The sequence below is a fragment of the Sceloporus undulatus genome, chromosome 3 (assembly GCF_019175285.1).
Source record: "Sceloporus undulatus isolate JIND9_A2432 ecotype Alabama chromosome 3, SceUnd_v1.1, whole genome shotgun sequence".
NCBI classification, from domain to species: domain Eukaryota; kingdom Metazoa; phylum Chordata; class Lepidosauria; order Squamata; family Phrynosomatidae; genus Sceloporus; species Sceloporus undulatus.
Window position 1 is genome coordinate 144862007 of NC_056524.1, and position 13643 is coordinate 144875649.

The 13643-nt window shown below is 42.7% G+C and overlaps 1 protein-coding gene across 1 annotated transcript in view; it reads right to left on the bottom strand.

Moving 5' to 3' along the window:
• RBP3 (retinol binding protein 3) overlaps positions 1 to 7822 on the bottom strand; it is a 37919-nt gene extending 30097 nt beyond the window's left edge. Inside the window, exon 1 of the mRNA XM_042461156.1 lies at positions 4778 to 7822. Coding sequence (XP_042317090.1) covers positions 4778 to 7822 — 3045 coding nt within the window. The remainder of the gene's footprint in view (positions 1 to 4777) is intronic.
• Positions 7823 to 13643: the final 5821 nt, after the last annotated feature.

A 13643-nucleotide genomic window follows, 5' to 3' on the forward strand; every position in this document is an offset into this window, starting at 1 on the left:
ACACGCTCCAGTTTCTCAATGTCCTTTCTGAATTGTGGCGCCCAGAACTGGACACAATATTCTAGGTGGGGCCTGACCAGAGCAGAATAGTGTGGCACTATTACTTCTCTTGATCTAGACACTATACTTCTGTTGATGCAGCCTAAAATAGCATTGGCCTTTTTAGCTGCCGCATCACACTGTTCACTCATGTTCAACTTGTGGTCTACTTGGACTCCTAGATCCCTTTCACACGTTGTTTCATTCAGCCAGGTGTCACCCATCCTATATCTGTGCATTTTATTTTTCCGCCCTAAGTGCAATATCTTACATTTCTCTGTGTTGAATTTCATTTTGTTAGCTTTGGCCCAGCTTTCTAGTCTATTCAGGTCATTTTGAATCTTGATCCTGTCCTCTGGGGTATTAGCTATTCCCCCTAATTTGGTATCATCTGCAAATTTGATAAGTATGCTTCCAATTCTGTCATCCAGGTCATTGATAAAGATGTTGAATAGCACTGGGCCCAGGACAGAGCCCTGTGGGACCCCACTGGTCACTTTTCTCCAGGATGAAAAGGAGCCATTGTTGAGCACCCTTTGGGTTCGGCCGGTCAACCAATTACAGATCCATTTAACAGTTCCTTTGTCTAGCCCACATTTTACAAGCTTGTTTGCAAGAATGTCATGGGGAACTTTGTCAAAGGCCTTACTGAAATCAAGATATACTATATCCACAGCATTCCCTTCATCTACCAAGCTGGTAATTTTATCAAAGAAAGAGATCAGGTTTGTCTGGCATGACTTGTTTCTCTGAAACCCATGTTGACTTTTTGTGATTATGGCATTGCCTTCTAGATGTTCACAGACTCTCTGTTTAATGATCTGCTCCAGAATCTTTCCTGGTATTGATGTCAGACTAACTGGACGATAATTGTTGGGATCCTCTTTTTTCCCCTTTTTGAAGATGGGGACAACGTTTGCCCTCCGCCAGTCTGCTGGGATCTCTCCTGTTTTCCAGGAGTTTTCAAAGATTATTGCCAATGGCTCCGATATTACATTTGCCAGTTCTTTTAATACCCTTGGATGGAGTTCATCTGGTCCCAGAGACTTAAATTCATTTAGATTAATAAGGTGTTCCTCTACTATCTCTTTACTTATTCTGTACTGAAATGCCCCTATCCTGTCCTCTGCTCCATTATCCTCAGGTTGAGCACCCTTTGCCTTTTCTGAGAAGACTGAGGCAAAGAAGGTGTTGAGTAATTCTGCCTTTTCTCTGTCTTCTGTTAGCATTTTGCCATCTTCTCCACGCAGTGGCCCTACCGTTTCCTTCTTCTTCCTTTTGCTGCGGACATATCCAAAAAAGCCCTTTTTATTGTTCTTAACCTCTCTAGCAAGCCTGAGTTCATTCTGTGCTTTAGCTTTTCTGACTTTACCCCTACACATGCCTGCTATTTCTTTGAATTCCTTTTTTGTGATTTCCCCCTTTTTCCATTTCTTATACATATTCCGTTTCAAACTTAGCTCGGTTGAAAGTTCCTTAGTCATCCATCCTGGTTTCTTGAGACACCTCCCGTTTTTCTTTCTCACTGGAACTGTTTGAAATTGTGCCTTCAGTATCTCCCTTTTGAGAAAGTCCCATCCGTCCTGAACTCCTTTATCTTTTAGTATTTCTGACCATGGAATTGCCCTCAATACTTCTCTAAGTTTACTGAAATCCGCTCTCCTAAAGTCTAGGATGCGTGTCTGACTATGCCTGGCTTCTCCTTTCCACTGTATTACAAACTCCAGGAGAAGATGGTCACTTCCACCTAATGATCCCACCACTTGCACCCCATTAACCAAGTCATCCTTGTTGGTTAGGATCAGATCAGATCTGTTGAAATTCATTTTGTTAGTTTTGGTTCTGCTTTCTAATCTATTAAAGTCATTCTGAATTCTGATCCTCTCCTCTGGGGAGCTACTGCTCCTAATTTGGTGTTATGTGCAAATCTGATAACCATGTCCCCTATTCTTTCATCCAAGTCATTGAATAACACTGGGCCGAGGATCCTATGGCACCCAACTGTTCACTTCTCTCCAAGCTGAAGAGGAGCCATTGCTGAACACACTGTGGGTGTAAGATGCCATAAGATGAATTCCAAAATCCATATTTCAGTAATACCTTTATTGAGACAACCAAAAAATTACAAAAATGTGCAAGCAATCAAAATGCATCCAGTCTCCTTAATAAATAATGTTACAAAAAGCAGTCAGTGGAAAGCTGTGAGATCAAGGGAATGAGTTAACTGCAAGGACATTAATCTGCTTCTTGTACTGAAATATTGCAAGTGCTAGACACTACAGACTTTCAAACAAGTCTATTCTACAGGAATTAGATTTCATTCTGAATGGGTCCTGGGTTTGCTGAGAACAAAAAAAGCAGTGAAAAAAAGCATTAAACTTGGATTCATTACTTGGAAGACACAAATCTTAAAAACTAAAATCTGTTTGGAACTGTTCAGAATTTCTCACTCATGTGTAGACCCTTGTGGCAGTATGGAATGAGGACATGCCAAGTGTCTTTCTCAATATCATTTTTTTCAGCTGGACTTTCAGACACTACACTCTATGAGAACCTGGAACCTACATAGGTTTAGGATACATAGATACTGTAGTGGTGGAATAATCAGTTAGGACAGTTATGGTTTTGGTTACAGAGAGCTGAGCAGTGGAAGCAACATGAGACAAAGATTCCTAATGAGGCAGTGAGCAGAATAGCAATTTCATATTGCCTAACAGCCATGGTAGGAAAACTACTTTCAATCCAAGGTTCTAAATTCGACTTCTCATGAAGCCACATTCTTGTGTTCGTTGGTTCCAAATGGATGGGGCCAAAAATATCAGGATATTTTAGCTTAACAGTAACTGAGCACTGTAAGAAGCATTTCAACCTTTTAAAGTTTTTAGAGGGAGGAAAATCCATACAAAAGCAGGGACACCACAAAAGAATGGCATCAATGAGGAAAGGAGGTGTTCATCTGGAAGCCCAGGGGTTGGCTTTAGCCTCAGGGCCTGAGATTCTCCAGCCCCACTTTATATTTAGGCTAACCAAGGGGAGGGGAGCTTCATTAATATTCAGCAAACCTGAACAGTACAACTATACAAACCTGAACAGTTACAACTGTGCACATGATTTAAATATCACATTTGCCCCAATTAATTTTTCCTACAACAAAGCATTTGTGTTGTAATTTGGAAATGGGAATAATCTGTCAATAGCTGCCGTGCCCGTTTCTGTTTTTAAAAGGCAGTCATCCCTTTTATTTTATTTTGAGTGTGTGTGATGTAGCTCCCTTCCTTCTCTGTTAGCACTATAGCAAAAAAAAAATCTAAAACCCAAATGGACATGCACAATCTCTTATGAGCTCCTTAAAGAATCCTTTAGTTTATGGCATGGGGCAGGGGGGAGGGAGGCAAATGGAGATTGGGGAACATGACACAGGGCCCTTATCTTGAGGGAGAGCACTGTCTGAATCAAGACCCTATATAATTGTTATTCTTTCAAAATAGAAATAACTGTCTTAAATACTTTTAAATATTGTGCTCCATCTGATGTATAATTTGTCTCTAGGCTTAAATCCTCTTGTTAGTTTGACTACAATAGATCAAATAAATAAATGAGGCTTAAGTACTGATCTACCAAGTCCTAGTTGATTCAGTGGGATTAACTATTCAATTTAGACTCTGAGAGCTACAAAGAAGAAATAAGGAAGAACCTAATTTCACTGACTGAGCTGATGCTCTTCATCTCTGTGGCAGGATATAACCTTTTCTGTCTTGTCCTGTAGAGCATCCACAAGATGATAGCCAGTTTCCCAGAAGGCTGTCCTTTTTAGAGGTTTTAACACATGTATGGCATGCAGAAAATTTAACACAAGCTGTGTTTTCTGACATAAGAGATAATACAGAAATATGATGAGAACTCTGCCAGCTACACTTTCTGACTTTTCAAGAAAGAGATATCAATCTTCCCTTTTTTAAAATTTTTGTGGCAATTTTTATCAGAGCTCCCCATAGCCCCCAAATCTTATAGAAGCTGACTTATATCACATTGAATTGTCTAGCTCAGTGTCATTCACCGTACTAACAGTGGCTTTCAAGGTTTCTGATGTGGGAGTCTTTCCCAGCTACACTTAAAGATGTCACGATTGAACCTGGGCTGGAAACATTTCCAGAAGACCAAATTAGACAGGAAGACTGTACATGTTAAAAAGTAAATAGTAACTCCACAGGGATGGGGAGTGGGAATTTAATTTTTTTTTTCCTATTGTGGATTCACTGAAACTCACCATTATTTTCCGTTCAGAGCAGGATATACAGTTAAAGTATAAATAGTAACTTCACAGAGATAAAGTTTGTCAGGAACATGGAGGTGGAAAGGTTTACATTTTCCTGCTATGGTTTTTCTGTTGCTTGGTCCCACTGCAACTGCTTTTTACCTTTAAAAAATCCACACATGTTACAGGTAGCAAAGGCAAACCCCCTCTAAATGAATATTCCTAAGAAAACCCAGTGGTAGGTTTGCTTCAGGGTCATCATAAGTAATAAATCCCTTGAAGACACACAACAACATTAACAGCAAATTTTGACTGGACAAATCCTGTTTCTACTAGTACTGTAGGACCTGAGACTGTGCATACTTGACTTTTATTGTCTGATATGAAATTATGATCAAGTGAGGAAAAATCCACCTAAGTTCTCTATTCCTATTTCACAAGGCTTCCTAACAATAGCTAGTAAGTCAATTAGTAGGAACTTACCTGCATTGGCACAATCCCTGGGATTTGGTCCCTTAAATGTTCAGGAATATGGGTTAACATCAGGTGTCTATCTCCAGAAAGAGCTTTTAGGTCTGCTGCTATTTTTTCAGCAAGTTCCAGTTCACTGTTGATCTTTCTGTAAGTTTCTTTGTTGGCATGGTCAGCAAGTTTGGCTGCCACTGTAGCTCCAATATCAGCAAAGGCATAGTTGTCAGCCACTAGTTTGCCCACTGTCTGCAGAACACTGAGCAGTTTGGTGCGCAAGACAAAAATGTTCTGGGCTGAGACCAAGGCTTCAATAGCCTGGGTAGTAACATGTGGCTGTATCCCAGACAAGCTCCACACTTTGCCAGAGATAGGGCTGAGCACAATCTGGCTGGGGATGGAAGCATATAGTGGACTACTGTCCACATGGTAAATACCTGCAGAGAGTGAGCCACCAACAGTGGGCTCCCCAATTACTGTGGCACGATGGAGGTCTTTCAAAGAGCGAGTAAAAGCTTCAGCAGCTGACCCACTCACATGGCTAATTAGGATATAAACATCCTTAGTTGAGCCATAACGTTTGCCTGAAACTTGTGTTGAAGTCCACACTTCAGTACTGTGAGAGCTGCTACGGTCAAAGATTGTGTAGAGGTGCTGCTGGGGCTCAGCATCAAAGAAGTAGGAACAAAAGATGGGCACTGCAGTAGAGTAACTGCCAGTATTGTAGCGCATATCAACTATCATAGCATCTGTTTCTACTAGTTTGTCCCAAACCATGTGAAGTAATTGTGTCCCAATGGTCTTCACTGTCTCTGCCTCAGCCATCATGTCAAAGCGCAGATATCCCACATTGCCTGGCAACACATCCACCTTGAAGAGAGCTTCAATTATAAAGCTCAGCTCCTCAGGGGTGAGAGTTTTGTTTGGAAGTTGCTCCTCTGGGGAAGGCTCAACATAACTGTGAAATATGTGCAGCTGGTGATCTCCAGAGGTTTCCTGAAGGTCACTGGTCAGCTGAGAGGCAAGTGTATCAAAATCCACTGCTGTACGATACCCACCTTGGGCCAACTTGGAATTTAACATGCCACTGACTCGTCTAGCCATTTCAGGTATGGCATAGTGAGCCTCAAGCAAGTGTCTAATTCTTTCAATAAGTGCTCCCATGCCCTTATGGAATTTCATCACTTCTCCTGCCTTCTCCAGAGCCTCATCAGCTAGTACAATGGAATCTGGTACCACCCCACCTCCAAGCCAACATTCTCCATGATTGTCAATGAAAGTGATGACAGGTATGTTAATAAGAAGCCTACAACCCACTCCTTCTAACTCTAGGATGCAAAAAGTGTGTGTGTGAGACAAGCTGCCGGCAGTAATCTCACCAACCAGGGTGGCACGGCCAAGGGACTGCATAAGGTATGCAAATTCTTCAGCTGCTGTAGCTGTGTGGTGGCTAGTGAGTAAATAGATGTTACGCTGTGCCCCGTAGGGCTTGCCTAACATCTCAGCTCTGCTGTTAAAAACCTTGGTCTGGTTTGTGCGTCTGTCATAGATGGTAAAAAAGTGTGCAGGGCCAGCAGAGGGATCTTGGAAGTAAGAGAGCAAGACTGGCACAGCACTTGATGATGGGCCACCAGGGTTGTAGCGCAAGTCTATGATCAAATTATCAGTTGCTTGTAGTGGCTCCCAGACTTGCTGGAGAAGGTATGGCCCTAGCTTTACCAGTACTGTAGCATCAGCAAACTCATCAAAACGCATGTAACCCACTTTGCCCGGTAATATAGACACCTTGAATACGGTAGCTACTAGGGCTTTCATGAACTGTTCATTGTAAGGCAAGTCAGATCCCATGGCAATCTGCACATTGGTTTGTGCAGTTACAACTTCACCTGAGGCAGGAACCCATAAGAAGAGGCGTGGGTCTTCAGATATGGTCTGTAGTTCAGTATTGAGTTTGGAGGCCAGGTCTTTTGCTGATAAGATAGAAGAATAGTCAAAAGTGGAGAGGTGCTGCAGCAGTATGGGGACTCGTTCTAACATGGAGTAGTTGTTCTTTACAACATCCATCAAATAGCTCATACTACTGGGAATAGTCTTGCGTAGTAAAAGAATGGCCAAGGCTTTATCCAGAGCTTGCTCCGCTGAGATGGCTACACATGGCATCACCCCATTGACTTCCCAGCTTTGTCCACTGCCACTTAATGGGCTCATAGAACGTGATACAGGAACTGTCATATAGAATTGGGAATTGCCAATCTGCAATTTCTGGATGTCCAAGGAGCCTCCTGCTGATCTCTCTCCCACTATTATGACCCTATGCATTTGTTTGAGGATGTAGGCCACATCTTCAGCCACACCTGTGGTGTGTTGGCTTATCAGCAAAATTACATCCTTGTCTTTGCTGTACCTCACACCCAAGACCTTTGGCAAGGTCAAGATTTCCACAGTGGTATTAGAAGGCCTATTGTACACAGTATCTACATGCAGCAGTTTGTCTTCATTGTATAAATAAGAAATAATGAATGGAATGCCTGAAACTTGCCCTCCAGTAGCATAGCGCAGATCTAATACCAGAGCTGATGTCCCCATCAAGGTCTTCCATACTGTTTCTACCAGGAAAAAAGCAATCTGCTGCACAATTTCCTGGCCAATTATGTAGTCAATCCTTAGGTAGCCCACATTGTTATCCAGCACTTCATACTTCACTGTATGTTGGATAAGACTTAAATGCTGCTCTGGTGTTAAAGAAGCCTCCATTACTTGCTTGGGAGCAGCAGTAGCTGTGGGCTCATAAGAGATCACAAGGCGTCGGTCATTCAAGGCTCCTTGCACTCCAGCTGTCAGAACAGTTGCTAAAAGGTTTGAATCTGAGATGTCCAGGATCTCTCCATTCTTGATGGCTTGTTCAATGCCTTCTTGCATTCCAACCAGATTTTCAGGAAAGCAGTAATTATCCAGTAGAAGCTTGGCCATATCCAGCACCAGTGTAGACTGCAATACACCCTCAGTATGGATGTTGCAACACACCAGGGCTATTGATAGCAGTAAACATTTTCTCATCATTTTTAGCTAAGAAAGTGCAGTCAGAAATGCACCATGAAAGAAATCTGAAGCACTTGCAGACTGAGAGGAGCTTAACTTCCTGCTGACCTCACTGGTCTGTCTGTGCATTAAATTTGAAAACAGAATATCCCTTTTATCTAACACTAACCCTTAATCTTGCTTTAAATCTTTAATCTCATTAAACAGGAGGGCATCATCAAGTATCCAAATAAAGTGCAGCTTCATTCTGATTGCAACAACCATCTTACAAAACCTAGTAATGCACAGGCCATTTTGTCTCGCTCACAAGATTATAGGTCACCACTTTCTGAGTATGATGATGCCATTAGAAACTGGATAAGATTTTGCTTCACACTAAATGGATGAGATAAATAATTTGGAACTAGCACAGGTTGTCTTAAACCAACTATTTTTATTCACTTTATTTATTTAGTTAGTTGTCTATTTAAATTGCATCCCACCTTTCTTCTTATATAGGATCTGTGTGGTGTTTTAGTATGCAGAGTGTATTTTTAGTGTTTTTTTATTTTAATGTTAAAAATGTTAAAAATATTTTAATGTTTAAAATACATTATGCATACTAAAACAGCACACAGAGGGTGCATCAGCACTGTGGAAATAATGCGGTTTGACAGTGGTTAACTGCAATGGCTCACTGCTATGGAATTCTGAGATTTGTAGTTTTGTAAAGTCTTTAGGGCTTCTGCCTAAGCATGTTGGTGCCTCACAAAATATAAAATCTCAGGATTTTGTAGGATGGAACCATGGCAGTTAAAGTGGTGTCAAACAGTACACCCTGCAACCTGCTTCTTTTCCACGAAGCAGGGAAGCAGAGTTGTCGTCAGAACCTTCTGTGGCTAAGTTTTTGAGTTATTTGTTGGAAGAGGTTTTGACACTTGGAGCCTTGATTTCCCCAGCACAGGTCTCAAGCTCTGCCTGGGCCTTGCTTCCTCCTCCTTCCAGCCCTTGCCTTGAGCTCTCCCTGGGCCTTGTTTCCTCCTTCAGTCCTTCCAGCCCCTGCCTTGAGTTCTCCCTGGGCCTTGCCTTTTCCCTGGGCTTTGTTTCCTCCTCCTTCCAGCCCTTGCCTTGAGTTCTCCCTGGGTCTTGCTTCTTCCTCCTACTGGCTCTTGCTTTGCCTTCCCCCCCGACCTTGTTTTCCCTCCTCCCAGTTCTTGCCTTGAGTTTTCCCCAGGTCTTACCTTCTTCTCTTCCTCCTCCTCCCAGCCCAGGCCTTGAGTTTCTCCACATTGGCTCTTCCTTCCCCCAGCATGGCTCAGGCTCGCTCTTTGGCCTGCTTCCTTCTTGCTCTCGGCGGGACATGATTTTGTCCTGTTTTGGCTCTCTAGCCGCATGAATTGTAGCGGGAGGCTCAGGAGGCATGTGCCGGGCAGCTGTGTTCGTGCCCAGTCTTAGGCTGTGTGTTGCTGGTGCTATGTGCCTGGGTTGCACGTGGCCCTGTGTTTTGGGGCCTGTGATGTTCTTGGGGCTGAACTGAGCCCAGTGTTTTGGGCCCACCAGGTGCTGGGCCTCACAGGGCCTAGCGTCTTTGGTCTCGGCCTGTTAGTGGTTCTCAGTGGCCATTTTGGTTAATTTGCTGCCATTTTTCTGCTGCCTGGTGCCAGCTTGTTCACGGCAGCCATTTTGTTAATCAGACTCTCTGGCTGCCATTTTGTGTGGCACTCTCTCAGCTTCAAGTCAAATCACATCAGCAGTTCCACACATTTGTTCTATGCAAGCATGGATGGCTATTTTGTTCCACAAGCTTTGTCAGCCATTTTAGGAACACTCTCTCAGCCTCAAGTTCAATCATACCTTTTATAAGTATATATATGTTTGTGTGTGTATAGGTGTGTGTGTGTATGTGCTTATATATATATACACATACATACACATAAGCATATTAGTTACGGGATAGTTATATAATTTAGCACTTAGAATAAATAAAGTGACTTGAGTTACATCACCATACCCAAAGCAAATCATATTTATCACAGTACATTAGATTCATTTATGAATAAAGTGACTTGAGTTACATCACCATACACAAAACAAATCATATTTTAAACTTTTTTTTTCTGTGCAATGTCTTAATTAAATTATTATAACAATGTTGTGTATGCATGCACCATTCTCCTTCCCGCATGGCTGGATAGAGTTTAGACCAGGGGTAGGCAACCTTTTTGAGCCAGGGGCCGGGTTGCTGTCCCTCAGACAACTGGGGGGCCGAAGCCGGGGGCGGAGCTTCCACCCTCTGGGGCGGAGCCACACGCCGGGGCAGAGCTTCCACCCTCCAGGGGTGGAGCCGTATGCCGGGGGCGGAGCTTCCACCGAAGCCCCGCAATGAGAAGGCAGCGTGTGCCTGGCCTCTCCTCCTCAGTCCCTTCCTTCGGCTGAAGCCCGAAAATAAATAATTAAATAATTTTTTAAAAAATTAAATAAATAAAAAATAAGAAATAATTCCTACATACACTGCAAACATTATATTTTGAAGTAAAAAACAAAATGGGAACATATACAATATTTAAAATGAAGAACAAGAACAAGTAAAGTTAATGCCCATGCAGAGGGATTTTGCAAAGAGAATACCAAGGGATAAGCATAATAATAACAATATTTGCAAACATGGAAACTACCAGAAGACAAGGCCACAGAACAGGGAAAATGCATGCACACTGTGTCTCAACCCAGAAAGGAGCAAGCAAACCCATGTGGAGGGATTTTGCAAAGAGAATACCAAGGGATAAGCATAATAATAACAATATTTGCAAGCATGGAAACTACTGTTGAAGCTATCAGGACCAAAGTCGAGAATTGGCAGATGAAGAGGTGGTTGCTCAGGCAACGGCAGAGTCAGCTCCCTCAGCATCCTCTGGCCAGGAGGTTGCATCTAGTTTAGGTACTCATCTTGTCTATTTGGTGCCACAAATTGATGTTGTAGATTGGTTACAGATGTGGCCATTGGGCGGTTGGAATACATCTGCCTATAGGATACCACCTAACACACAGTTACTGACGCATCAAATGTATCACAATTCACACAAGGAGCATTACAACCTCAATATGTTCCATCTGGAGGACTGACATATCATACCCCATTGTTAGCTTTTATTTATGTTGACATACCAGCTTCATACATGACCCAACAAGTTTTGCCAGGCAATCAGTCTTTGCCGCAGGTTAGTTACACTGCCACACCTGCTGGTGAATTAGATTCTGTGCTAGGAGAGCATTTAATTCAGGCCACGGTCGAGACCTTATTATTCAAGGAATTTACAGTCAGTTTTGAGTTTAGAATATGTTTTTAAAGTTAAGATTCAGAAGAAAGTTGATGAAGGGCGAGTTGTTGACCCTTCTCTTGACCTTCGGTTCCTAATCTTAAGGTGTCTCCTTTGGGCATTGTCCCCAAGACGGCACCAGGTGAATATAGGTTAATTCACCATTTGTCATTTCCAAAGGGTGATTTAATTAACAATTCTATCCCACAAGAGCTCTGCTCTGTGCGATATACCTCTTTTGATTCGGCTCTGGCCACTGTACGTAGTAAAGGTTTCACTGTTGAACTTGGAAAGTGTGATATTAAGTCTGCATTCAGATTGTTGCCAGTACACCCACAGGATTTTGAATTATTGGGTTCTATAATCTGCTCAGCATTTGAAGCCTAGTATGTTTTTGGAATGGGCAATATGTACACAATCTGGATTACAGGGAGTGGTTCACTATTTAGACAATTTTCTCTTTGTAGGGACGGCACAATCTGGTCAATGCCAATTCTTAATGCAACAATTTGCACTTCTTGCTGATAAACTAGGAGTCCCACTTGCCCACGAGAAAACTGAGGGTGCTTCTACCTGTCTAATGTTTCTGGGCATTGAAATTGACACTATTAATTAGTATTCTAAGTTTTCTCAAGACAAAATAACCAACATTAGGATGAGAATTCATAGGTTTCTGCATATGCGTAAAGCTATTCTTCAAGAGTTCCAGGAATTGATTGGCTACTTGAAATTTGCCTGTAGGATAATTGCACCAGGCCGGGCCTTAGACGTTTGAGCAATTGGTGTTTCTCAACTGTATCATAGGATACGGGTGACTATTGAGACCAAACAAGATTTGCAAGTTTGGCTCTCATTCCTGGAATCCTTCAATGGTGTGTCTTTCTGGAGAGACATTTTAAACAAACAAGCAAACAAGCTTCATTTATATACCACTTCATACTGCCTAAGCAGTGTATAAGCAGTTTACAACTGTAAGCTAATTTGTTCTGGGGAGCCTTGCAAGTCTCTTGAGAATGCAGCAGGTTCGACTGGCTTTGGGGTGTATTTTAACAATTACTGGTGCGCACAGGTATGGCCTCATGATTGGATAGATGGCCTTTCCTCAGATCTCACCTTTTTGGAATTCTTTCCAATAGTGGTTGCAGTGCATATTTGGGCAGTCGCTGAAGTGTTTGATGTATAACATCCTGTTCATGGCCTTTCATGTCTTAGGGGACTGATAACAAAATTTCTGACAGCCTTCACCGTTGACAGATGTGTCATTTCAGACAGTTGGCTCCAGAGGCAGATCTCCACCTGGCAGTTCTGCTGGAAGAGCTTTGGACGATTGGAAGGGTGAGGTGGCAAAGGTGATATGTGCTTTGCTTTCTGACAACACACGGTCCAGTTATGGGAAGGCTTGCAAGGCCTTTGACAAGTTTCATATTGTGCATAGTTTAAGCCACGAGTGGCCTGTACTTGTAGAACACTGTTTGCAATTCTGTGTTCATTTACACGACAAGGGTCTAACACCACAGGAACAAATTATCATCCTTAGCCTTTGCCACCAAAGCCCAGGAGTTATTCAATCATACATCAGATTTTAGAATTCTCAAGACCTTAGAAGGGTGGGCTAGGATTCAGGGCGTTAGTAATAATAATAATAATAATAATAATAATAGGATTTATTTATATGCCACCCAATCACTGGGAATCCGGGCGGCTTACAACAGAGGGGATAATAGACAGTTCCCTGCCCTCAGGCTTACAATCTAAAAAGACATGACAGAAAAGGAGAATGGTGGGGGGGAGGGGATCAGGTCCAACATTCTTCTCTCCCTCTGAGGCCTGGATCAAGGCAGATGGACTGGAGGGAGGGCTCTTTCAAGGCCGGGCCCGATGGTGTTGGGCCTGTCCTTTCTCTCCCTCTAAGGCCAGATGTCAGTTGGAAGGAGGGAGGGGAGGGCTCTCCCTCTTCAGGCCCAATGGTGTTGGGCCTGTCCTTTCACTCCCTCCCAGGCCAGAAGATGAAGAACCAGGGCATGATCAGCTGTGGAACAATTATTTCTAAATCCAGCCTGCTCATCTTTGATGATACCTTCTTCTATAAACCAGGTTTGAAGCTTTTCTAAGAGATGTAATGCGTAAAGCTTGCTAATGACATTTAGGAGACTAATGGGTCTGTAGTTTCCAGGATCATGCTGATCACCTTTCTTAAAAATAGGCACAATAATGGCAAGGCCCCAGTCCTCTGGAATACAGGTTGTTCGATCTATGGTGGTGAAAGCCTCTGAAATCAATTAAAAACAGCTAGGCTGCTGACTCCACCCCAGTGTCTCACAAAAGCCCACCACTCAGGAGCAAAAAAACTCCAAGTTTGAAAAGAACTCACCCAGTGAAAATGGCTTTCTCAGCCACTGTTGTTGTTTTCTCTCTTCCTGCACTGGAAAATCTGATAGTCCTGATAGTACATGATATTATGTACCAGCATGGTTGTGCTGAACAGATACAATACAAACCAATATTTTTCTCATATGATTGCAAACCACCTTGCATGCTAGTTTGGG